The sequence below is a fragment of the Xenopus laevis genome, chromosome 9_10S (genome assembly GCF_017654675.1).
Source record: "Xenopus laevis strain J_2021 chromosome 9_10S, Xenopus_laevis_v10.1, whole genome shotgun sequence".
NCBI classification, from domain to species: domain Eukaryota; kingdom Metazoa; phylum Chordata; class Amphibia; order Anura; family Pipidae; genus Xenopus; species Xenopus laevis.
Genome location: NC_054388.1, coordinates 47059798 through 47086811, shown reverse-complemented (window position 1 = coordinate 47086811; position 27014 = coordinate 47059798). Strand labels below are relative to the sequence as shown.

General features: G+C 43.4%; 1 protein-coding gene across 5 annotated transcripts; it reads right to left on the bottom strand.

Annotated features, from left to right (window-relative positions):
- Positions 1-12402: 12402 nt before the first annotated feature.
- On the bottom strand, positions 12403-26906 carry LOC108702866 (traf2 and NCK-interacting protein kinase). 5 transcript variants are annotated; one of them, XM_041578385.1, is made up of 9 exons: positions 26834-26906; positions 24695-24954; positions 17559-18555; positions 17345-17455; positions 17139-17229; positions 16868-16995; positions 16027-16081; positions 15769-15841; positions 12403-14236 (listed from the first exon to the last, which is right to left on the bottom strand). In XM_041578385.1, the coding sequence occupies exons 3-9, from the start codon at positions 17667-17669 to the stop codon at positions 13945-13947; spliced, it is 861 nt and encodes a 286-aa protein (XP_041434319.1). In that variant the 5' UTR covers positions 17670-18555; positions 24695-24954; positions 26834-26906; the 3' UTR covers positions 12403-13944. The 5 variants fall into 5 exon arrangements, with proteins under 5 accessions (XP_041434319.1, XP_041434321.1, XP_041434317.1 ...); XM_041578387.1 differs by lacking the exon at positions 26834-26906 and having other exon boundaries at positions 17559-18066; positions 18181-18555; positions 24695-26108; XM_041578384.1 differs by lacking the exon at positions 26834-26906 and having other exon boundaries at positions 12405-13433; positions 13912-14236; positions 24695-26106.
- Positions 26907-27014: the final 108 nt, after the last annotated feature.

Below are 27014 nucleotides of genomic sequence, written 5' to 3'. Positions count from 1 at the left end.
AGGATGTGAACTTAGCGAGAGCGAAATCCTGGGACGAAATTCATTGGGAAGTGTTAACAACAGATTCCAGCCCGTGGGGCTGGGGAGCACATCTGGGGCAAACCTGGCTCCAAGGAAGGTAGGAGACGGAAGAACAGTACCTGTCATCCAATGTATTAGAATTGAGAGCGGTGTGGAAAGCCATACAAAGATTAAATCACCAGCTGAGAGGGTCTTGTCTAAAGGTACAGGTAGACAATTTGGCAGCGGTAATGTATATAAAAAAGCAAGGAAGAACTCGAAGCATGAGTTTGTTGGAGGAAATGATTCCCATTATGAGGTGGGCAGAACAACATTTACAGGAAATGACTGCACTGCACATTGAATCAAGAAGTATTCCTCAAAATTGTCCAGAAATGGGGACAACCAGTGATAGACTTAATGGCGACTCGGAAAAATCGGAAAGTGAATTAGTTTTTCTCGAGGAATCAATGTTGCCAATCGTTGGCAATGGATGCTCTTGCTCAAGACTGGAGACAAGGTCTATTATACATTTTTCCCCCAATTCCTTTGATCCCGAGGATACTCAAGAAAATAAGGAAAGAGAAAGCCAACATAATAGCAATACTGCCCGATTGGCCCAGGAGGGTCTGGTACCCACTGTTGAGGTCTATGATGATAGACGAACCTCTGAATCTTTGGGGCAGACGAGACTTGTTGATGAAGGGGCCAATCAGTCATCCTTACCCGCAAACGTTATCGCTGAAGGCATGGAGGTTGAAAGGATCAGGCTGACAAAAGAAGGGTTCTCAGAGACAGTAATAAAAACAATGTTGGCATCGAGAAAATCATCCACAAATAAGACTTATCAGAGGATTTGGAAAATATTTCTGTCTTGGTTACATGACAGGGAAAGTACTTTGGAACAAGTGACATTGTCGCATGTGTTGGATTTTTTGCAAGATGGATTTGACAAAAATCTGAGCCTGAGAACTTTGAAACTTCAGACCTCTGCTATTTCAATCCTGACAGAGAGGCAATGGGCGAAAAATGAAAAAGTTATAAAAAAATTTTCGAGTCCTTCATTTAAGACCTCCAGCGAATACACTGTCTGCAACTTGGAGCTTGCCGTTAGTTTTGAAAAAACTAGCCACAGAGCCATTTGAAACGTTGGAGACAATTTCAGACATGTTGTTAACGCTAAAGACAACCTTGTTGGTTGCAGTTACTTCAGCAAAAAGAGTGGCTGATTTGCAGGCATTTTCATCAGAAGAACCCTATACTGTGATTCAAGCTGACAAAGTATTGCTGAGAGCAGTACCAGAATTTTTACCAAAAGTAGTGAAAGAGCACTATTTAAATAAGGAAGTGGTGTTACCATCTTTCTTTCCAGAACCTGTGTCAGAACAGGAGAAGGAGTGGCATAATTTAGACATGGTCAGATGTTTATCAGTCTACTTGGCTAAAACAAAAGTTTGGAGAAAGTCAAACAAATTATTTGTAATCCAAGCAGGAAGCAGGAGAGGACAAGCAGCCTCGAAATCCACAATAAGCAGGTGGATAATTAACTGCATTAAGCTGGCTTATGAAAAAGCTGAAGTGCAGCTACCGAAAGGAATTAAGGCCCACTCCACTAGGGCAATCAGTGCTTCATGGGCTTTTCAGGCAGAAGTCTCAAAGGAAGAAGTATGCAAGGCAGCCTCTTGGAGTTCTGCAAATACTTTTCTGAAGCATTACCATCTGGATGTGCGTTCCACACAGAGGGCTAATATTGGCCTTAAAGTTTTGGAATCAGTGTGTGAATAAAATATATTTGGTTTCAGCATTAAAATATTAAGTTGTTTGTTTCCTCTCCCAGGTAGATTGCTAAGGTATATCACCCTTAGTGTAAAGGCTGCCATAGTGACCATGGGAAATAGAAAATTTAACTTCATACTTACCGAAATTTTCTTTTCCTGGTAACTATGGCCAGCCTTTACACTAACCCCTCCCCAAACAACTAGCTGCTCGGACATTTAAAGACAAGGGGCAGATGGGGGAAGGGGGAGTATTTATAGATAATTAAGATTGGTGGATTGGGAGAGAATTCATTATTAACCTGTCCTGTCGGCTTTGGGAAGCAGGGGAACCCTTAGTGTAAAGGCTGCCCATAGTTACCAGGAAAAGAAAATTTCGGTAAGTATGAAGTTAAATTTTCTATTTACTTTTCAAAAAGCTTAAGTTATGTTTTTGTGGAGTTCCCCTTTAATGAAACTCTGGGATTCTGCTCAGCAGGGACAAAGATAACAAATGTATCAACTAAATGTATCAATTCGGGGAGACCCCAGAACTGCTTTAGACGTTGTAAAATTAAACTTAACACTTCAATATTATATAAATGGTCACAAATAGAAAGTAATTGGAAAAAGTCTTTATTTCTGGTGAAATGTCTGAAACCAACTGAACTGAAAAAAGTGTCAATTCACGTTCATTAAAAAAACTTTTATAACACATAAAAATAAACAGCTGCATGTGGCACAAGTTTTTGTCCCTCTTTCCTTTTTTCAAATGTTGGGAGGTATGAAATGTGTGCGTCCTATGTCAAACTCAATAATCTGATTTTGCTCCCAATAAAGACTGATTATATCTTAGTTTGGATCAAGTACAAGCTACTGTTTTATTATTACAGAGAAAAAGGAAATCATTTTTAAACATTTATGTTTGATTATAATGGAGTCTATGGGAGATGGCCTTTCCGTAATTTGAGGCTTTCTGGATAGTGGGTTTCCAGATGACCAATCCCATACCTGAAGTGGGCTGCTTTGATTTTTTTGCCAGGGCTGTTTTTTCTTCCAGTCCGGCCCTGCGGGACGAATGTAAAAAGAGTGCCTTGGCACCAGGTCCGGACTGAGAATTAAAACAGGCCCTGGCATTTCAGGTACACATAGGCCCAATCAGCCCACATAGAGGCCCAAACAGCCCACTAAATAGTAACTTTCTATGGCGCCTTAAAGCAGCCCCTCTGGCATTTGCCAGAACCCACAGATTGCCAGTCCGGGCCTGCTTGGCACTTCATCAGAGTGATGAAGAGACTCTGATGAAGTGCCAAGGTTGTAGGCACAAAAAGCTTTAGAGAACCATGCACCCCACCGGTATATGAATTTTAAAGCGTTGGAATAAAGCCGAGTTGATATTAAAGAAGTTGATCTCCTGATCATGCTCTGATTATCGATCCGCAGCGATTCTCTGCATTGTTGTTGTAGCCGGTTTGAAGTGACTGGCATATCGCGAGAGCAGCGCTTGAGTGGGAGACGGAACACACAGGGTGAGCTCCGCCATTATCGCATTGTTGCAATTTGCTTGGTCCCACTAGACTGCCAGGTAATTGTACACCTGCTGTGCCATTGCCCATAGAGCTAGGGCTGCCAGAAGGATGATCCTTTATCCTAATGTCCCAGCAGGGATAACCACGTACAGCGTGACCTGAACATAAAGCAGGATTTCTAGAACTGACACTGGGAGCCAGTTCTCTCCCAACCTTTCACTGAGATACTAGCAACTGGCTGTCATTTTCTGTAGATCACAAATGTGTAATGTGGCATCAAGTAGCTGCTATGGTCCTGCAATATGTTCAATGTTTTGTTTTCCTTTCCTGACTCTGCAGCCTACACGAGAGTCGCCCATTGTCAGAGAGGTTTTTCCGGAAGATGATCACAATTGAAAAGAAACAGGTAGGTGTTCTTGCACCTTGTGCAGTAAAATATATTTGTGAATTCCTTAATTCTTTCCCTGCTGCACAAACATAGAAAGAGGTTATATGCCTTTTAATCCCCTGGTTAGCAGGGAAAGGGTTAAATCCAATTTTTTTTATTACCTGGTATTGTCTAGTACAGCATCAAGTATGTGGCTGGCGCAAACAGGACTGCCATCAGAAATCGCAGGGCCCTATACGACAAAATTTCCTGGGCCCCCTGGGCTGGGCCCACCGCAAGCCCCACCTACAAGTCCGCCCTCCCCACCCCACAGGTCCACCACACAGTAAAAAAAAAAACATTGGTGGTTAGGGTTCCCACATGTTAATTAAAAATAAAAAAAAATTTGTGGCCAGGACCCCCCATTAAAAAATATTGGTGGCTAGGGCCCCACATTATAAGAACATTGGTGGCCAGGGCTCCCCTTAAACATCCATGTAAAAGAGACCACAAAGGGTTACCTTTAGGGGGGCCCTGCCATGTTGCACTTACTTCATTAGCGTGGCCCACCTGCTGTCAGTGAGATGCCAACTACAGAAGGGAGGAGGGGAGCACAGGTGGCTGCATCTTCTTCCAGTGACAGCATTTTCTTCCCTTATTCGTCACAGAATTTCAAGTCCCGGTAAAGTTGCATGGTGATTGGATGAGCAGGAGGGGAAGTTCAAACCTCAGCTACCCAATCCCTGAGCAGCTCAAGCGGGACTTAAACTCTGTGACCAATAAGGGAAAGTAATGGATACCTCACCCTGTGCTCCTGCCCTGCCTTCCCGAAGTCTGCAGTTCTCAGAAAGCAGGGGGGGCGGCTAATCAAGAAAGTGCGGCGTGGCCAGGCACCCCTTACCCTCGGGGCCCCCTACAACTCTCCCCCCTGTCCCCCCCTGATGGCTGCCCTGGGTGCAAATCATCTGTATTGTGCAAAACAAAGATAAAGGCCTATTTAGGTGGTTTACATGGAGCAACGTCCCTTGTGCTGCAAAAAGTGGATTTTTCAGAAGCGCCTTGTGTGCAAGAGGAATGGGTTCTCCTCTACATTTGTTAATTAACTGAATTGCAGCATTGTTTTAGGAGTCAGATACAGGAGAGAAGACTAACAGCCAAATATATACTGCTTTTAATATCATTTACACATCACATTAAAGCTTTTGATGGAGGTCCCTTTATGTTTAAAGTTTCTTTTTCCACCCTCCCATTAGCTACTATAGCAAATTGTAACCATTTAGATAGTGCAGCCTGGCTTAATCCGCTACTACTTGGAAACACTTGTTCAAAAATAGAAAGCAATTGAAAAAGTTATTATTGTGTGTTAACTGAAAACAAAAAAAAAATTGCTATAAGGGGAACTACCCATTAGTGGTACACCCTCCCCACCCCCTGGAATTTAGTGCCCTTCTTGTAATTTTGTCTTCCACATCATGTTGCAAGAAAGCATTTGAACAGTCTACACCACAATTCCATTTACTAGGTAGACACTTAGGGGCACATTTACTAAGCTCGAGTGAAGGATTCGAAGTAAAAAAAACTTTGAATTTCAAAGTTTTTTTTTGGGTACTTCGACCATCGAATAGGCAACTTCGACTACGACTTCGATACGTTTCGAACTAAAAATTATTCGACTATTCGACCATTCGATAGTCGAAGTACTGTCTCTTTAAAAAAAACTTCGACTACCTAATTCGGCACTTTAAACCTACCGAGCTACAATGTTAGCCTATGGGGACCTTCCCTGTAAGCTTTCTAAGCGTTTTTTTGATCGAAGGAAAATCGTTTGATCGATGGATTAAAATCCTTCAGATCGATCGATTCGAAGGATTTAATCGTTCAATCGAAGTATTTGCGGTAAATCATTCGACTTCGATATTTGAAGTCGAAGGATTTTACTTCAATGGTCGAATATCGAGGGTTAATTAACCCTCGATATTCAACCCTTAGTAAATGTGCCCCTTAAAGCTAATACGTGTTTGTTGATAGGAAAGACCACATGCCTTTAAGCAGTTGCTCTGCAAATCATTAATAAAATTTGCATATGCAAATTAGGGTTTTGGATTTGGTTCGGTATTTGGCCGAATCTTTCGTGAAGGATTCGGTGGTTCGGCCCAATCCAAAAAAGTGGATTCGGTGCATCCCTACTTGTTTCCAATTATTTTCTATTTGTGACCATTTTTCTAATATCGAAGATTAAAGTATAAATTTTTCACCTTATGTCTTTCTAAAGCATCTTTGGGGGGAGGGTCGCCGATTATTAATTCTTCTAAATTGATATCAAAATATATTAAATTGTAACAGTTTAGAATCAGCTCCTGGATTACTGAGCTGCCAGACTGAAACACCAGAGACAGGAATATTTAACTTAAATTTTGGAAAATCTGTAATAAAAAAAATAAAAGATGGAAAGCAATTGAAAAATGTATTTATCTGAAAACAACTGAACTAAAAAAAGTGTTGTTAAACAACCCCTAAACATATTTCTGCTGCTGTTTCATACCTTGTTCTTTTGAATGAGACTGCTTCATGGTCCTTTATCTTCAAGCTATAGTCCCTGCATTAAATGAGAAAGTAAAAAAACGAATGCTAAGTGCCAAATGCTAAGTGAGGGATGGGGAGGGGGGGTTGACTAAACGCCTATAATTTTACAGTGGAGTATTAGCCCCTAGCAGCCAATTAGCAATTAGCTCTTATCAGCTGATCTGGGGTAAACTGGGTACAAGTGTTTTGTTATTGAGTGCTAGCATATGCAGAAGTGTTGCATAATATAAGGGAGTTAAAGTTGTCCAGTGATGTTCCACACTATATTGTTAGAAGGTTGATGGGTTAGCAGGATCTTACCAAGGCTAAATACTGTATTTTAAATATTTGAGTTACATAGAGTGAGTACCAGCACCCCCACCCACCACATCAGCTTCTACTCTAGAAGGACAATAGAACAGCTAGCCCTTCAGGTGCCGGTTGGTATTGGATTGCATTTGCACTCAGTGCCAGACATGTTTGGAACATTTTGTGCTCTCACTTTAGGGGCATTACCTGCAATGGAGGAGAGAAGTTTAAAGGTGCCTACATCAGCGTTGCCTATTCAGCCATTAGACTTTTGACACTTAGGCAGTATATTCCAGCCCAGGGGGCGGCCATTTCAGCACAAACATAAATCGTATAACAAACTCCTGCCCACCGGGCACTAACTTCTCACTTTTGAAGAGGTCCCTTACTAAACTGGGCCCCTTGTGGGCTGCCAGCAAAACTAAGAAAGTTTGACTCACCCTGAAACGTCGATCCACACGGTATGTTTTTAAGATTTTGATAATAAATAAGTGAACTTTTTATAAACTCCGGTGTGTGCTGCTTACAACAATATGATTTTGTTTTATACACACACACACGTATGTATGCATACATATACAGTACATACAACATAAGTTTTCTACATCAAACTGAATGTTTGTGTGACTATCATATAGGCACGTTTAAGGGTCCCACTGTCAATTATTTGGCAATAAAAAAGAAGTTTGGGTACCAGCATAAGATGTTGTGGGGTCATGTGCAGGACTGCCACCTAAAGTAATGGGCTCATACAGACGGCTCCTGCAATACCACCCCCTCACCCTCTTACCTGTCCGTAGGGGGGGGGGCGAAACACTACTGTGGAGAGCAAAATTGCGATGGGGGTGGGGTCACAGCACACTACGGTGTAGTCGAGAAATCAGGAGCGGAACTATAAGATCGAGAATGGCTGATCGCCGCATCAGTCATAGGGAATCCTGCCCAGTTTTCCTAATTTGGAAAACTGTGCAGGCAGTTTTGATCAGGGCAGTAGTGATGTGAGGGCTGGCCCGATACCCATGGGTCAATTGGGTTCGGGCAGACCCTAACACCCTATTTGCGGGTTGGGTCCGGGCTCTTCGTCCTGCTCTTCGTCCTGCCACCTTACACTCAGGGTCGTATCTACTGTTAGGTACATGAGGGCCTGTGGCTAGGGTGGCAAGATCTAGGGGTGGCACAACTAAAGATGCTTTTTAAAATTGTATTCATTAAAAAAAAAAATAGCATAGACCATCTCACTGCCATTATATTAAAAACCGTTGAGAAATGGGGGGGTGTGGGGGCATGGCCGGTCTTCTTAGGCTGATTGGGTCAGTACACCCACATTTATTTTTAAGCCTGGTTTTGCCCAAGCGCAGGCTGCACTGCGCACACAAGTATTGGTCGGCGTCAGCGAAACATGATGACGGCCCTCAACGCGACGTTGAGTATGTGGGTGGGATTGTTACCAGTGGTATATACTGCAGCCGCAGCCTAACATTCCTCCCAGGCAGCTGTCAGAAGTTATAGATGGCTCTCAGGGCAAGCTGGATATACATACACTATAATTTAAAAGCAATGCCTTAAGTCCTTAATGTGTTGTTACTAGCTGTAGCAGCAAAATCACAAAATCACTACAAAGATCAACGTTTTGGGGGGTTCAACCTCCCTTCATCAGGAGGCTGAACCCACCGATAGTTGATCTTTGTAGTGATACATTAATAAAAAGATGGGCCACGTCCCCGACTGCAGATATATAGAGTGTGTGCGGACCTGTGATTTTGCTGCTACTGTTGAGGGGCCTTGAAGGGGCCGACGAAGAACCAGCACCACCATTGCAGGAAAGTGAAGTGGCGGTTGGGCGGTAGATATAACACATTATTATATTATTATATAATAATTATATAGCTGTCCCTTTAGTGAAGCAAATCTAGTACGGGGGGTGGGACTTGGGCTACTACTGGAGAACTCTTGATTGTCACTCACAGTTATGATTGCTTCCTGAGGGAGACTGAAAGGACACGGTCACCTCTCATTGGAGAAACAATCTCTCTGCAGCTTTAGTATAATGGCAGGTAAAACATTTTGAAAAATATATATATTTTTTTTTTAGAAGCACTATACATTTTAGAGAAAGGGGAATATACTGCTTAAATAGGAGTATAATGCAATATATGTCCCTTAAAGGACCAAATATTCACATTCCCCTTACAATGATTCTGTGTAGTGTAGCTTCAGGTCTGCTGTAAATTTACTGTACTTTGAAGCTTATACCATATACCAAACATGCAGGTGTATAATGCAATAATGGCTTTACACTTTACATAATTGTCTTAACTAAATAAAGCTTTGCTTCTTTCTCCTGTAGAAGGCATCTGCTTTCTTCACAATTTTGGCCAAATATTATTCTCATTGTTCCAAGGTGGTATTTCCTACATAAGGGTAACTCCTCCCAGCTTGTGGATACTATGGGGATTTGGTGATAGTGCAGTTTTGTTATGCAATCCTTTATGGGACTTGACATTCTGCTATGTTGTGTCTAAGAGGATAAAGAAAATATAAATTGACTTAGAATTACTGTGGCACTGAAGGTTCTGAAATAAGATTTTTTTAGGGATTATTGCAATGCTTGTTTGATCCAACTTTACTTTTGCAATGGGCACCATAAAGCCTACAGTCTTGCCTGAATATGCCTTAATATAGTGATCCCCAACCAGTAGCTCATGAGCAACATGTTGCTCTCCAACCCCTTGGATGTTGCTCCCAGTGGACTCACATTGAGTGCTTATTTTCGAATTACTGATTTGGAGGCAAGTTTTTGTTGCATAAAAACCGCATGTACTGCCAAACAGAGTTGACAGTTGACATTCCACATAGGGGCTACTAAATGGCCAATCACAGCCCTTATTTGGCACCCCAAGAACATTTTTCATGCTAGTGTTGCTCCCCAACTCCTTTCACATCTGAATGTTGCTCACGGGTTCAAAAGGTTGGGGATTCCTGCCTTAATACATCACCCTACTTGGGTGTATAATTTGGGACCAAATCCCTTCAAAGAAATTGACAGTGCTTTTGTCATTCCATTAGGTGGGTCTCTATCACTGACCATATATGCACATGGCTTGGCACTTAATGTTTGGACATCCCAGCTTCACCCAAGTGAAGTGACAAACCATAAATATTTATAAATGGTATTGGCTTGGTTGGCTTTCAGTGAAAAAAGCAAACTAATCTGCTGGATTCTGAAATGGAAAAGATCCTCCATGTCACTTTCTGTCAAAATCTTAAACTCAGCCTTGTTGAATTGTGTTACCTCAGTGGTATGACATTTACAGTATGTCCCAGATGCAGTGACTAACACAATGGCTCAAATTCTGGACAAGGCTTCTCCTAACAATTGTGCACAAATAGTCATTTTTGTGGTTGTATTCAGTTATCTGTGTGAATAAAAAGGATTTTTTATTTGAAACAAAATTAATACTACTGCAGCTTGCCCCTGTAGGTTCATAGCTAAAAACAAAGTAAAACCTGGGGGTGGGATAGGGGGTATCATCAATCAGAGTGCCTAGGGCAGCACAAACTGTAAATACAGCCATTCTTCAGCCGTCAGTCTAACACTTGTTGGGCCTTGTGTTGTTTAGAACTGGCTTTAAAAGGGTTGTTCACCTTCCAACACTTTTTCAATTCAGCTGGTTTCCGAGAGTTCACCAGAAATAGACTTTTTACAATTACTTTCTATTTTTGACTGTTTTTTTTTTTTTGATTTTCAAATGTAAAGTGTCATTTTTCACCTTCTAAAGCAGCTCTGGGAAGGGGGGTCGCCGACCCTGTAAACTGTTCTTAATGGATACATTTAGTTGATACATTTGTTATCTTTGTCAATGCTGAGCAGAATCCATGAGTTTCATTAAAGAGGAACTCCGGCTTCCAAACCAAAATTTGATAAAGAGCCCTGCATAACATAGAAACCCCTAATATACCAATCACAGCTGAAATCCAGCTGTTTAACAGTTCTTCTCTTTCTGCATCATTTGAAATCCTGGCAGGGAAGGAGGGACTAAAACATTGATATTATAAATTGTAACAACTTCTCCATAGTAGTGATGTGCCCAACCCTAACCCACCCTAGCCGACTTCCTTTCCAAGGGGCAGGAGGCACGCGTCTTTAAAAAATGAAGTTGGAAGCCGTCAGTTCCGGTGCGGGGTTGGCCCGAACCGGCCGACCCGTGGGTATTGGGCCTACCCGCACATCACTACTCCACAGCTTACAGACAGCATGCAGGAACTACATAACCCACAATGCATTGCACTGTGATGTTCCTTTTCTTATTGAAATCACATGTGAAGGGAGTGGTGTGGGTCGGAGAATGCAGGCTAAGGACAGAAGGCTGTTGATACAAAGTAACAGTAGTCAGACAGCTCAGCAAAGTAGTCAGACAGATCAGCAGGGGGCTAGGTTTAGGGAACTGTGCCCTTTTCCGAAGGAAAAATACCTACAGTAGATCCCTAGAGTGTCCACAAGATACTTTATTGCAGAAATCCAGGTTTCATTGCAGGCGTTTGATCCAATGCCAAGATTCTCTTTTTCTGAACCCAAACTGTTAATCAGAGCAACAGAAACATTACATTCATTAACATTCATTCATGGATATTAAAGGAGAAGGAAAGTCTTCTTCCATTGGGGGTGCCAAATGTTTGGTATCCCCAAATGTTTGTATTTGCTTACCTGAAACCCCGGGCCAGTGGTCCTATCAGCAGAAAACTGCACCGGCCCGGGTGAAATAGCTGACTTTTTAGTTTGGCTTTCCGCTCTACTGCGCATGCCCAGCTGCGAGAAGAAAGAAGAAGCCGGAAGATGATCGATCCATGGTGATCGCTAGATGAACCCCGGGCCGGTGCAGTTAACACATTTAACTAGCAATGTATTTGCTCATGAATTTATAATTCCCTGATGTATCACCCCTGTCCTGTCCCTCCCCAATCCCTGCCTCCAGCACTGCTTCTTTCCCGTCTTCCTATAATCCCCCGCTCCTATATCGACCATATTTTTTCCCAATCCACCCCCTCATTGTCTCTCCCCTTTCTGTACAGCCAGATTTTTTTTCCAAAATGGTGACAACACTAGATATTGGTCAGGCAGGACCTTCTGAGGGTCCATGTATGATAATGTCCCTGGCACAGCACAAGCCCAGTATAATACCTCTTCGGAGCTGACTTGACTGTGCTGGCACCCAGCCTAAATCAGTGCAATGGACTGTGAAAACCTGTTGGTGGCGCCAACTCCTACGAGCAGCGTCGCCTATTTCCCCATCTCATGTATGTCAGTGGGCGTGGGTACTACTTTATTCTAAAGCATGGGGACAACACCATCCAGCAGGGAGGCAGCAAGATCAACATGTGATTCCTAAAAGGCCTAAGCCCAACAGAACTGACAGTCTTGATAAGGCTGTACCCTGCAATTACATAAACTTAACCCTTGCTCTGTCTACCCCCCATCCTGTCTCTTAAAGGGCAAGTAAATCCAGGGCTAAACATAAACTGCATAGATTAATATCAGGACAGGGGGGCTGCTGTACTGCCTCTCAGCCGTGTCATTGGTAAAGTTACACTTCAGCAGATACAGTTTATTTACACTATATGTCATTTGTGTGTGATTGATTGACCAAACCTCTGACATCAGTGCAGATCAGTAGGACTGGGACCAGACATGGCTTATCCCCTTCTTATATTTCTTCATGCTAAGCATCTCCTTTCACCAATTTCTCCCACCCCTGCCTCTTGATTCCACCTTTACTTTTCAGTGACCCTTTTCCCTTGCACTAGAGGTCTCCCTCCTCTGTAATGTTCCCTGGCAATACTATAGAACTATAAAAAAATGCAAGAACACCAATAAAATGTGTATTAACATATTTATTTATAAATTATATTTATTTATAGATGTTATATTTATGCATTTTAGATTAATTCATACTAATTTAAGTTGGGAAGGACTCGCATCCATTAGGTTCAAGTTTTAGTGTAAATGGGATCTTCCTATTTAGTAGTTGATCCAGAGGAAGGCAAAAAACCCCCATCTGAAGTCAAAGCCAATTTGCTTCACAGTGGGAAAAAATTCCTTCCTGACTCCCAAAGGGCAATCGGACAAGTCCCTGGATCAACTTGTACTATGAGTTTATGTCAGTATTAGTACTAAGAGTTTATGTCAGGGTTTAGAGTAGGAGATGTGACTGGTTGTTGAGTGGATTGAAAGGATAGGAAGACAATTTGAATAGGAAGAACCACTGAGGAACTGAGATTGCAGGGGGGGGAGGCAAAAGAAAAAAGAGAAGCCTCTGTGTAGGGGGCATAATTTTTAGCGTGTGGTGGTAACTAAATGTCTTGGTGGAATGGAAGAACCAATGGAGGTGCAGGAAGAAGAGCAAGGATTAAAAGATATTTTAAAGAGGAGAAACTCCTGACAATATGTAAATAAAAGAAGATATTGGTGGAGGTGTGTTAGCACAAGGACAGAGCTTGCTGGTAGAGGTAAAATATGGGATAAGGGCTGGTGGTGGAGCTAAAGTTAAATGAATAGTCCTTGGGTGGAGATTTGGTAATTTGATAGTAATGAAAACTAAGGTCCTAATAGTGAAACTATGGTTTGAAAAAGATGTTGGAGTTGCAGTAGTCTGCAAGAAAAGGAAGATGGATGGAACTATGGCAGTTGGAAAGTGAGGTGGAGATGTGGCCCTTGAATGTGAGACTTCTGGTGGAGTGATGTTAACTGAAGACACCACTGGTGGTGATGTGGTAGTCTGAAAAGAATATAAATATGGAGCTACAGAAGGATATGAAGTCCCTGCTGGTGGAGTTGCAGGAGTTGAAGTCACAACTGGCTGAACTGCAGTAGCCTGAAAGGAGATGTTGGTGATGGAGCTGTAGACATCACTGAATCTGTATGACAAAAAAATGTCAGTAATAGATCATCATGAATTCTCATTCAGAGGCATGGCATTTAAGCACAAGCCTTATTCATTAGGGGTGGCAACATGTTTTTCTCCCAGGCTGATGCTCCTTTTAGAAATAAATGCACTGGCTATGGGAATAGGAAATAATGCCTGAGACTTCTCAATCACATTCTACCCTGTTGTGTTATTGTGTGGCTGCTGCAGTGAGGCTAATGTCCATCAGCACAGAAAACCTTGATTCAGCCCCTACTGCCCGGTGTGTTTATTTGCTTCACACATGGGGAGGATTGTGACCAAGAAATGCAAACTTGAGCATCTTCTAGCCGAAACCCACCTCTTGTGCACAGTGAGAATTCGGGTCATACTAATGTATATACACACCAGGCAGCAGCAGCAGCAAATTGCTATTTGTCTTCCAGCTAAGATCCATTGTGCAGGGATACTGAATTGAGATGGGACCTTACCCTTCTGGGCTGTTGATGTTATTGGCCACAAGATCAATAACAGGAGAAGCCCTCCAGGGCCATTTGCAGAGCTGCTTCTTGTTCTGCCGATGTCTGTGCACAGAAGTCACAAGCATGCCGCAGCTGTTTCAGGGTCCAGAGAGTTACTCCCTTCTTGGCCGGCAGGTTCTGCAGAGTCCGGAGATGTTCTTCAATCTCAACCTTGATGATCTTCTTAGGTGGCAGTTGGGTGACAAATGGGTGCTGCAGGAGTTCTTCAGCACTCCCTCTCTCCGAAGGATCCTTCTTCAGACAGGACTCCAAGAAGGACACAAAACGTTGTGACCTGGAATAAAAGAGAAAATCCCCAGGTCATTATTTCCAGATTCTAGAAGCTTTTACCAAGTAACCATTAGCTATACCCCAGAATATACATATATTTTGCAGTATATCTATCTATCTATCTATCTATCTATTAATTATCTATCTATCCATGAATTATCTATCTATCTATCTATTGATCCATCTATCATCTATGTATCTCTCTCTATATCTATCTATCTATCTATCTATCTATCTATCTATCTATCTATCATCTATTTATCTATCTATCTATCTATCTATCTATCTATCTATCTATCTATCTATTAATCCCTCTATCTATCTATTAATCTCTCTATCTATCATCTATCCATCTGTCCCTCTATTTATCTATCTATCTATCCACTATCTATCTATCTATCTATCTATCTATCTATCTATCTATCTATCTATCTATCCCTCTATTTCTATATCATCTATCATCTATCTATCTATCTATCTATCTATCTATCTATCTATCTATCTATCTATCTATCCCTGTATCTATCAATATATCAAACTATCTATCCCTCAATCTATCATCTATCTATCCCTCTATTTATCTATCTATCTATTTTGATTTGATCTCTTTAGGGAGAAGTGAGACCCATAGTATTACAGCATTACACATTATAGAAATCTTTTCCCAAAGTCTTGTCCCTACTAACTATGCCTTACCTTGTGCACTTTTTCATCTCCAATTTGTATCTGTATGTTAGCTTCCCATCCACTTAGACTGTAAGCTCTACGGGGCAGGGACCTCCTTCCCACTATGTTTCTTACCGCATAGCACTTAAGCTCTTTGTCCTATGATTCTGTATCTATTCATTATGTGATTTGTCTCCCCCATGGATACTTTTATATATATATATTGTACTTTTATGCACTGTACAGCGCTGCGGCTCCTTAACAGCACTTTACAAATAAAGTTATACATACATACAAGGGTTCCCCAACCTAAGATTCCCCACCACTATCCCAAACTGGTCAACAAGGGTATAACAAAGGATATCAGTGGCAAATCTAGATGTCTATAAGGCTATGAGGGACAAGGTAAGGTCCTGTGATTTTCCCACACCCTCTCCTGACTGCACCATAGTGCACATAGCCTGTAATCTCACAGTAGTGGGGCCCATAGTTATACTGTTATGCCCCTAAAACATAGACAGTGATTATATACATAAAATAGATCATATCTGCTCTGCATTCACCTATATTTCCCTGAAAACACATATATCCCTGACTGCATCGCATGGGCCACATTTAAAGTCTGCAGTAGAAAAACCTCTATTGATATTTAGGAGTTTAAACAAAATACACATCCCCCTGAGCTGAGACTGAAATCTCCCATTATCCCAAATTTGTACAGACAAGGGGCATGGTGAGGGCAGACTGTGGAAGCGGCTAAGTGGAAATAGGAGTTGCCAAATGTCCTAAGTGTTAATATGAAAATGTGGGGAGTTCCATGTCTGCAAGCATAGGTACAATGTACAGTGACACAAGCTGGGACCGACTCACCATCGGTTTGACTGAAGCTTCGGTGGTTGGGCTTCTCTTATCAGGTGCTCCACTGGGTATTGATCTGCATATGCTAAAAGTGAAAAACATATATATCAGGCCCATCAAACATGTCTAGAAGTTATTTATTTAATCTATAGAAAAAGTTATTTTTTTGCTGGAAATAGCAAATCACCCCAAATTCCTCCCATTCTGATATAGAACCTCTGCTTCTCAAGGTATAAAATAAAGTAGCCACAATTGTTGTGATTCACTTACGTGGTTTTCCCTCGGCCATTTCGATGGCGGTTATCCCCAGCGACCAGATGTCACACTGCAAAAGACACACAACAGACCATTAGAAGGAGAGAATTTGGTTAGTGGGTGTTTAATAAAATCTATGTAAAAACGCTACACTTATACAATTCTCTTTTAGAAACATATATATATATAATACACAAAAGTCATGAATATCCTGTAAATTATATCCTTATAAACGGTGAGTTCTGATGTCATCAGTTATAAACGGTGAGTTCTGATGTCATTTCTGTCACATGACTCATTGAAACTTGTGTATTATAATAAATAAAGTACCCCCAGTTGCAAAATATGAGGATATTAGAAGTTACCTCGGAGTTCCATGACCATATAAAAACACTCGGCCGAAACTCCTCGGTAACTTATAATATCCCTATATTTTACAAGAGGGGGTACTTTATTCACTATATTATCATGGGTGCAAAAGTACACGCCATTCTCCTTAGCTCAATTATGGCCAAAACAGAACAGAATACAACTTCTAAAATAGCCCAATGCACACTCTAGTAAATGAACACACCGTGGTATATGTAAAAGTGAAAAAATGCTTTATTATATATAAACGTGTATACAGCAATACATCTCCATTACAAACAATAGCAGTTACAGTACATAACACCAGCGTCACAATGCAAATGAGGAAATATATTAAAGCAGACACATTGTGCAAAACGTTAAGAAACCCAACATTTTGGAAAAACTCCTTTCTCTCCATGAGAAAATGACTGCTTCTATGTCCCATTAACACTGATTTACTGAGTAAATGCTCGGTGTTGTTACAAGTATTATAAGTACAACATACTTTGGTGTCGTACGCCAGGCGCTGGCCCTTCTGCCTTATGGCCTCGGGTGCCATCCAATGTGCAGTCCCTTCCGCTTCGTAGCACAATCCAGTCTGCGGGTCCAGGTCCCAGCTGTTTCCAAAGTCGACTGAAATGACAAATAAAATCTATTAATGGAAAATAACTTGTTTAACCACAATAAGATAGAAACATGAATTATGAAACCCCCGACTCCATATTCACAGAAGCTCCTCACCATCCATTACTCTTATAAGTGTAAGTTTTACTCACTGATCTTCACTTTGGCCGTCTCTGTGAGCATGATGTTCAGGCTCTTGATGTCTCTATGAACGGCCCGGTTCTTGTGGATGTGGTTCAGCCCCTGGGGAGATTGAGATGTAGGTTATAAGACTATAACAGACATAAGACTAAACATTCCCAATAAAGAGATTGTATATATAAGTTATGCAATTAAAGAAGAGTAAATCTGGCCTTACCTTTAAAACCTCCTTGCAGACATAGCCAATCCAGGTCTCCTTCAGGGATTGGCCATTGGTCTTGCTGATGAGGTTGTCAAGAGAGCCTCCACCACAGTACTCGAGAACAATCTGCAATATATAGAAATTATTTAAGGTCATGTAGTCTATCACTTCCAGTGGAGATGGCTTTGGCACAAGAGGAATGAACACGATATAGTAAATAATTTCTTACTTCCAAGAGCTCCGATGAGCACTCCGTGAGTGGAGCCCTGTAGTAGGCTCCATAGTAAGAGGCGATGTTCTTGTGGCCTCCAAACTGCTGGAGAAACTTCAGCTCCCTCATGACTGACTCTTCATCCTGGAGTGGAATATTAGAAATCCCTTAAGCTCACATAGGCAACTACACAAATAGGATTGATATATAGAGAATGGAATTATAAAGATACAGTACTCGGCTGATGTTGGCGATCTTCACCGCTACCACGCCTTTACGATGGTGTCGTCCCTGTAATACAGACAGAAAGGTTGACTTGTATACAAGTAGGAAAGAGAGGGTCTAATGCAGCCCCCAAATCCGAAGCTTGATATGTCTGCCTAAATCATTGTGTGATTGTGTGTAGTGATCACTATCTTGTTCAGTTCCCCTACTCTCTAGGAATTGGTTGGTCCCTTACCTTGTACACGTCTCCGGTGCCGCCCACTCCAAGAAGCACATCCTTGGTCAGCCGACCATCAGGAGGCTGGAAAATAAAATAGGAAAAAGGATTTTATTGATAACATAATATTCCTCAGAGTACAAAATACGTCTCACTTCCGGCAGTAGCGGCGAGTGTTTTAACCTCCTTTCTACTCACCTTATGAATCTCGGAGAGGGATCTGGATTCCGCCTGTGGCTGAAGGAGAAGAGAAAGATTCTATTACATTCTATACTTTATCTGTTCTCTATACAGCAAAACCCTAAATTCAGATAAAACAATAGCAGTTGCCTTACCTTCCTCCAGGGGGTGCAGAATGTCATTGCGCCCAAGTTTTTTAGCTCTTAAAAGAGCTGTTGGGTTATAAAGAAGATATCAGCTGACGTCAAAGGAAGATGTTTTTTCCAAACGCCAAAAATCAGATGGAATATCGCTGAATATCTCTATAAAACAATCGCTGTGAAATCACTTGGAAAATCACTCTGAAATTCGCTTCGAAAACGCTATGAAAACGCTTCGTCGCTCGGCAATTCACTGTGTGGGGACACAGAAAGAAAGAAGAGATTGTAAGCTCACATGCACCAGCCCTCTCTGCTACACATATCAGGATTCACTGCCTTATATAAGTATTCACACCCTCAACCAATTCTCCCATTGTACCAAAAACAAACCCTAAACTTATATTTCTTCCCTCTATTATAATATGAGGCCCAGTCTCTAATGAAATGCAGCCTTTCAACATCATGATATCACAGTTAAAGGACGAGTAAAGGCTGCAGGTCTGACAAGGGATGCTGGGATTTGTACTATAGGCTATAGGTCTGACAAGGGATGTTGGAATTTATAGGTCAGTAACAGTTAGAAGACTAAAGGCTGCAGGTCTAACAAGGGATGCTGGGATTAGTACTACAGGCTGCAGGTCTGACAAGGGATGTTGGAATTTATAGGTCAGTAACAGTTAGAAGACTAAAGGCTGCAGGTCTAACAAGGGATGCTGGGATTAGTACTACAGGCTGCAGGTCTGACAAGGGATGCTGGGATTTGTACTACAGGCTGCAGGTCTGACAAGGGATGATGGGATTTGTAGGTCAGTAACAGCTAGAAGACTACAGGCTGCAGGTCTGACAAGGAATGCTGGGATTTGTACTATAGGCTACAGGTCTGACAAGGGATGCTGGGATTTGTAGGTCAGTAACAGTTAGAAGACTACAGGCTGCAGGTCTGTCAAGGGATGCTGGGATTTGTACTATAGGCTACAGGTCTCACAAGGGATGCTCGGATTTGTACTACAGGCTGCAGGTCTGACAAGGGATGCTGGGATTTGTACTACAGGCTGCAGGTCTGACAAGGGATGCTGGGATTTGTACTACAGGCTGCAGGTCTGACAAGGGATGCTGGGATTTGTACTACAGGCTGCAGGTCTGACAAGGGATGCTGGGATTTGTACTACAGGCTGCAGGTCTGACAAGGGATGCTGGGATTTGTACTACAGGCTACAGGTCTGACAAGGGATGCTGGGATTTGTACTACAGGCTGCAAGTCTGACAAGGGATGCTGGGATTTGTAGGTCAGTAACAGCTAGAAAACTACAGACTGCAGGTCTGACAAGGGATGCTGGGATTTGTAGGTCAGTAACAGTTAGAAGACTACAGGCTGCAGGTCTGACAAGGGATGCTGGGATTTGTACTATAGGCTACAGGTCTGACAAGGGATGCTGGGATTTGTAGGTCAGTAACAGCTAGAAAACTACAGACTGCAGGTCTGACAAGGGATGCTGGGATTTGTAGGTCAGTAACAGTTAGAAGACTACAGGCTGCAGGTCTGACAAGGGATGCTGGGATTTGTACTATAGGCTACAGGTCTGACAAGGGATGCTGGGATTAGTACTACAGGCTGCAGGTCTGACAAGGGATGTTGGAATTTATAGGTCAGTAACAGTTAGAAGACTAAAGGCTGCAGGTCTAACAAGGGATGCTGGGATTAGTACTACAGGCTGCAGGTCTGACAAGGGATGCTGGGATTTGTACTACAGGCTGCAGGTCTGACAAGGGATGATGGGATTTGTAGGTCAGTAACAGCTAGAAGACTACAGGCTGCAGGTCTGACAAGGAATGCTGGGATTTGTACTATAGGCTACAGGTCTGACAAGGGATGCTGGGATTTGTAGGTCAGTAACAGTTAGAAGACTACAGGCTGCAGGTCTGTCAAGGGATGCTGGGATTTGTACTATAGGCTACAGGTCTCACAAGGGATGCTCGGATTTGTACTACAGGCTGCAGGTCTGACAAGGGATGCTGGGATTTGTACTACAGGCTGCAGGTCTGACAAGGGATGCTGGGATTTGTACTACAGGCTGCAGGTCTGACAAGGGATGCTGGGATTTGTACTACAGGCTGCAGGTCTGACAAGGGATGCTGGGATTTGTACTACAGGCTGCAGGTCTGACAAGGGATGCTGGGATTTGTACTACAGGCTACAGGTCTGACAAGGGATGCTGGGATTTGTACTACAGGCTGCAAGTCTGACAAGGGATGCTGGGATTTGTAGGTCAGTAACAGCTAGAAAACTACAGACTGCAGGTCTGACAAGGGATGCTGGGATTTGTAGGTCAGTAACAGTTAGAAGACTACAGGCTGCAGGTCTGACAAGGGATGCTGGGATTTGTACTATAGGCTACAGGTCTGACAAGGGATGCTGGGATTTGTACTACAGGCTGCAGGTCTGACAAGGGATGTTGGAATTTATAGGTCAGTAACAGTTAGAAGACTACAGGCTGCAGGTCTGACAAGGGATGCTGGGATTTGTACTACAGGCTGCAGGTCTGACAAGGGATACTGGGATTTGTACTACAGGCTGCAGGTCTGATGAGGGATGCTGGGATTAGTACTACAGGCTGCAGGTCTGACAAGGGATGCTGGGATTTGTACTACAGGCTGCAGGTCTGACAAGGATTGCTGGGATTTGTTACTACAGGCTGCAGGTCTGACAAAGGATGCTGGGATTTGTACTACAAGGCTGCAGGTCTGACAAGGGATGCTGGGATTTTGTACAACAGGCTGCAGGTCTGACAAGGGATGCTGGGATTTGTAACTACAGGCCTGGCAGGTCTGACACAAGGATGCTGGGATTCTGTAGGGTCAGTAACAGCATTAGAAGACTACAGGCTGCAGGTCTGACAAGGAAATGCTGGGATTTGGTACTATAGGCTACAGGTCTGACAAGGTGATGCTGGGATTGTACTATGATGGCTAACAGGTCTGGACAAGGGATGCTGGGATTTGTACTACAGGCTGCAGGTCCTGACAAGGGATGCTGGGATTCTGTAGGTCAGTAACAGCTAGAGGACTACAGACTGCAGGACTGACAAGGAAATGCTTGGGAAATTTGTACTATTTACAGGTCTGACAGCAGGTGCGGGATTTGTACTACTCAACAAGGGATGCTGGGATTTGTGTTAGTAACAGGGACTACTTGCTACTACAGGTCTTGATACGGCTACAACTGGGATGCTGGGATTTTGTAGGTCTATGCGTGGGGTTTACAAGAAGACTAGCTACAGGCTGCAGGTCTTGTCAAGGGATGCATTTTAGGTATATGCTCACCGAACTGGATCTACTCATTTCAAGGATATCTGGAATTGTACTACAGGCTGCAAAGTCTGACAAGGTACTGGAATGTCTTGCGAGTGCTGTGGGATTCGCTGATTTTACTAGTAGGATGTGACTGATGCTGGGCACTTGTAGGAGTAACAGGGCTACAGGCTGCAAGGTTCTAACAAGGGGATGCTTTGTACTACAGGCTGCAGGTCTGACAAGGGATGCTGGAACTACAGGCTACAGGTCTGACAAGGGAATGCAGTCAGTAACAGTTTAGAAGACTACAGGCTTGTCTTCTGTACTACAGGGCTGCAATTCTTGTCGGGTTCTGACAGTAAGGTCTGGCTGTGGCAATAGGGACTGTTCATGGATGCCAGCTGAAGGATACAGCTGCCTGTAAGGGTAACCTACCAGGCTTGCTAGGGATTTAGAGTGTCTGGTTTAGGCAGGTGCAGGCAGCATGGAGATCAGGCTGCGGGCTGGCGATTTGCTAGGTGACTACTAAGGTACACAGTGCAAGAGGGTACTAGAGGCTGCTGGACATGGGTATGCATTTCTGCTGATGGTCTGGCCGGATATGTGTAGCTGGGATGTAGGGTATGATAACAAGGTGAGCTACACGGCTGGCAGGTCTGACAAGGGTATGACTGCGGGATTTGTACTACAGGCTGCAGGTCTGACAAGGGACATGCTGGTTTGGTCAGTAACATTGTACCTACAGTTCTGCAGGGATGCTGGGCTTGTACTACAGGCTGCCAGGTCTGACAAGGGTGCTGGGATTTGTAGGTCAGGTAACAGTTAGAAGACTACAGGCTGCAGGTCTGACAAGGGATGCTGGGATTTGTACTATAGGCTGCAGGTCTGACAAGGGATGCTGGGATTTGTACTACAGGCTGCAGGTCTGACAAGGGATGCTGGGATTTGTACTACAGGCTGCAAGTCTGACAAGGGATGCTGGGATTTGTAGGTCAGTAACAGCTAGAAGACTACAGACTGCAGGTCTGACAAGGGATGCTGGGATTTGTACTATAGGCTGCAGGTCTGACAAGGGATGCTGGGATTTGTACTACAGGCTGCAGGTCTGACAAGGGATGCTGGGATTTGTAGGTCAGTAACAGTTAGAAGACTACAGGCTGCAGGTCTGACAAGGGATGCTGGGATTTGTACTACAGGCTGCAGGTCTGACAAGGGATCTTGGGATTTGTACTACAGGCTGCAGGTCTGACAAGGGATTCTGGGATTTGTAGGTTAGTGACAGAAGACCACAAGCTGCTGGTCTGACAAGGGATGCTAGGATTTGTAGGTTAGTAACAGTTAGAAGTCCACAGGCTGCAGGTGTGACAAGGGATGCTGGGACATTCAGGAGATGAGTAACAGTGACTGGGAAGTTGCAGCTCCAAAACTTTTTCCTTTAAAGCTTTTTAAGAAGTCAGTTTTATATACAAAGTAGGATGCAAAGAGAAATATGGATATTAATAGTATTGGAGGAGAAACAGCAAGTGGCCAACTGTCACTCCAAACACTGGGTGAGCCCTGTTATATGGGAACATGGGGGATTTCAGACTTTTGCCCTTAATAATTTCTTGCTTTTAAAGAAGTAAATATTATATACAAAGTGAGATATAGAGAGAAATATAAATATTAATAGCATTAGAGGAGAAACCTGAACAGCAAGTGGCCAACTGTCAACTGTCACTCCAAACACTGTCAGTGACCCCTGTTTTATGGGAACATGGGAGATTTCAGACTTTTCCCCTTAATAATTGCTTAACTTTCCCTTAAAAGCTTTTTTAAGAATTCAATGTTATATAAAAAGTGAGATTCAGAGAGAAATATAAACATTAATAGCATTAGAGGAGAAACCTGAACAGCAAGTGGCCAACTGTTACTCCAAACACTGTCAGTGACCCCTGTTATATGTTAACATAGGAGATTTCAGACTTTTTATAATTTCTTACCTTGCACTTATTTTAAATATAAAGCAATTGGAATCCCAAATGTTATTTTATACTTTCTGTATTTAGCCTGACAGGTGTGTAGTCTCCCTGCATCCCTGTTCCTTCCCCCAACCCCAACTCTCCTATAATCTTTTAAAATGACAAAACCAAGGCTAATATCCCAGGCGCTACCTAGTGACTCAATTTAGTAGTGATTTTCTTCATTTATATCATTATTTTCCATAAATTGTCCCCCCAGTGTGTGATGTGCATCCACTCACCTCTGATCCCAGAAATGAAAGTGAGAAATCCGTTATTTAACTGTCACTTAGCCGTGCGGCCAAATGCCAGTATGTACTTCTGTGTATTTATCCTGAGTTGTCTGTAGTCTCCCTGTTTCCCCATTTCTCCCATAATGATATTTTCTATTAGAATATGCACAAAACCAAGGCTAATATCCCAGGCACTAGCCAGTGTCACAGTCAAATAGTGATTTCCTTCATTTCTGCCATTATTTCCCTTAAAGCCCCCGTGTATCAATGCTCCACTCACCTCTGATCCCAGAAATAAAAAAGTGAGTTTACAGCCAATCACGTTTTATGTTTATATCCTGATAGTGATTGGCTGCAAGTTCAGCACGTGTTTACATGCTGCTTAGATAAGTGGGACCTCAGTAAGTAGATGTGGGGTTTCAGCTCATGAATCTTTGATAAGGAATATTAATTCTAATGGCCAATGTAAGAAGTCTCAATGAGCAGTGTTGGACTGGCCCACCAGGATACCAGGTAATCTCCCGGTGGGCCCAGGTGTTGGTGGGCCCTCATGCTGCTAATTTGGCCTATTTCATGATCAATACTTATTTCTATGAGAACAAAGAGACTAAATAGATGGAGTAATAGGTTATAGTATGTAAAGAAAAGAGACTAGGAGAATAGAGGTTGAGTGACTAGAGGAAGAAAATAGTACTGAGGGTGGGCCCTCAGTCTAAATTTTTTTGGTGGGCCCCTGGTATGTTTTTTGGTGGGCCCTTGGTATGTTTTTTGGTGGGCCCTTGGTGTCCCAGTCCGACACTGTGAGTGAGCCCTATTGAAACCTCCAATGAGCCTCTATGGATACGAAGCTTACACAGAAGATAATTACCTCCCCTGGGATGTTGCACCAGCTGCTGACGGAGCCCCATTCTGCCATCTTTAATACTGGCATCAATATTCTCTCCCACTGTGCGTTTGCCAGTGACGGCCCCACAGTAGCCATTATGCTGTACTGTCGTAGATCTCCCTTTCTGATTGAAGGTCTCCAGTGGTGTCTCACCTCTACCAAAGGTTCCCATCCTTCTTGTACCTCTGTGCTACTGAGAGGTAAAGTCCTCACACCATTGGAGAGCAGGTCTGACTGAGACACTGGCAAATTGGGGTTACAACAAAGGTAAAATGTATAATGTTCATCTTTAATTCTTATCACACAGACCAACAGGGGCGTATCTACTGTTAGCCACATGAGGGCAGAAGATTTAGGGGGTGGCACAACTACAGATGCTTTTTAAAATATTAAAAAAAAAAAAAAAAAGCGTGGACTGACTCGCTGGCATTATATTAACAACTGTTGAGAAACGGGGGGTGTGGGGGCATGGCCGGTCTTCTTAGGCCGATTGGGTCAGTACACCCCCATTTATTTTTTAGCACGGTTTGGCCCAAGCGCAGGCTGCACTGCGCACACAAGTTTTGGCCGGCGTCAGCGACACATGATGACGGCCCTCAATGCGACATTGCGTATGTGGGTGGGATTGTTACCAGTGGTACCATATATACTGCAGCCACAGCACATACATCACGGTCGGCGCGCAGACTGCAGGAACAGGTACATTCAGTACACAGTGGGCATTCAGTTATGGAGGACTTGGGCTGTGAGGGGAGGGAGGTGCTTCTAGTGATATCAGCACTCTGCTCAGTGCTTCACAGCCTATCTGCCCTTACCCGCACGCTGATCCCCTCCTCAACCTCTTGCCTGCCAGCCAGCCCTGATCAGCTCTTACCCGCCTAGCCCTGAGCATTGTCTTGCTTTCTTGAAAACCATAACTTCTGACGGCTTCTTTTGTGTTTTTCATAAGAAATGTTTGGCTCCTTGCTCCTCTACTCAAAACTGTGGCTGTCTGTTTCTCGTCAAGGCTTCTGTTGAAAGGCTTTACAGGAGCAATATTCATTCTTTCAGACTTGAGGAGCACAGAGAAGAACATACAGTACCTTCCAGGCAGCAGTTACATACACTATAAGTGGCTCATGCTATTATTAGTTTGCAGGACTCTCCCCTCAGGGGGGGGCACAATTATTAGCCACTGGTAAAGTGTACGGAACACATTTTAGGACATCCTGCTGCGAAATACATCTCCTTCCTGCGATGTCCTATGCCTTTTGAAATGGCGCATCTGTTGCTTTTACAGTCACTCATCGTCCAAATCTGCAGTCACACCTCTGTCCTCTACCCTCCCTTCTCAGCCGTCAGTCATACAAACTCCGACCTCAGCCTTCTTCCCTCAGCCCTACATCCTCCTCCCTCAGTCCTCTGCCTTCCGCCCTCAGTCCTCTTCCTTTTAGTCCTCTTCCTTCCGCCCTCGCTGCTCAGCACTCCCCGATCAGATCTCTCTTTTCAGCCGACAGTCTTATCCATCAGTTTCTAAAGTGGTGAGCGAGGGCGGAAGGAAGAGGACTGAGGGAGGAGGAGGATGGAGGGCTGAGGGCAGAAGACTGAGGGTGGAAAGCTGAGGGCGGAGTTCGTATGACTGACGGCTGAGAAGGGAGGGTAGAGGACGGAGGTGTGATTGCATATTTGGACGATGTGTGACGATAAAAGCAACCGATGCGCCATTCAGAAGGCCTAGGACATCGCAGAAAGGAGATGTATTTCGCAGCAGGATGTCCTAAAATGCCTTCCGTACACCTGGCCCTCGGGCTGTGGGCCCTGATAAAGATTTGGTCCCACTGAAAAAAAATATACATCCCATTTACTGCTACACCCCCGGCAAATTCAACTTTTGTCTAAACCCCACCTACTACTCCCTGACAAGCCCCGCCCCATCTGCAAGCCACAAATCAGAGGCTTTTAGCGTCTCGTATTGGAATACATGTGGGCCCCTATGTTAGAGATTTGATGCATAAGATAGTGGGGGTACGTTAGGTAATTAGCGGCGGGTACCAGCGGGAGATAATGGTGTTGTAAGGAAAAATGGGTGGGGTAGGATCAGCAGCAGACATAGCGATATACGAACAAATATATATTTCCAACCCGAGACTGAATCTTCGTCGTCCAGTTGCCGCCACTTCCAGGCCCCACCCACTGAACCTAAACCCGTCCTTCCCTCGCTACCCAGAATGCAGTGTGGACTGTTCCCGCGAATTCAGTTCATAGAAGGGAAGGGGCGAGATTGCCGGCCGGGGCATAGGGATGGTTCCCAAGTGAACGGCGG

Coding starts and splice junctions, on each gene's coding strand:
- LOC108702866 (XM_041578385.1), bottom strand. CDS start 17,669: ATGAGGGAGCTGAAGTTTCTCCAGCAGTTTGGAGGCCACAAGAACATC. Junction 17,230..17,344: donor TCTGCAAGGAGGTTTTAAAG/GTAAGGCCAGAT, acceptor CAATCTCCCCAG/GGGCTGAACCACATCCACAA. Junction 16,996..17,138: donor GACGGCCAAAGTGAAGATCA/GTGAGTAAAACT, acceptor TTGTCATTTCAG/TCGACTTTGGAAACAGCTGG.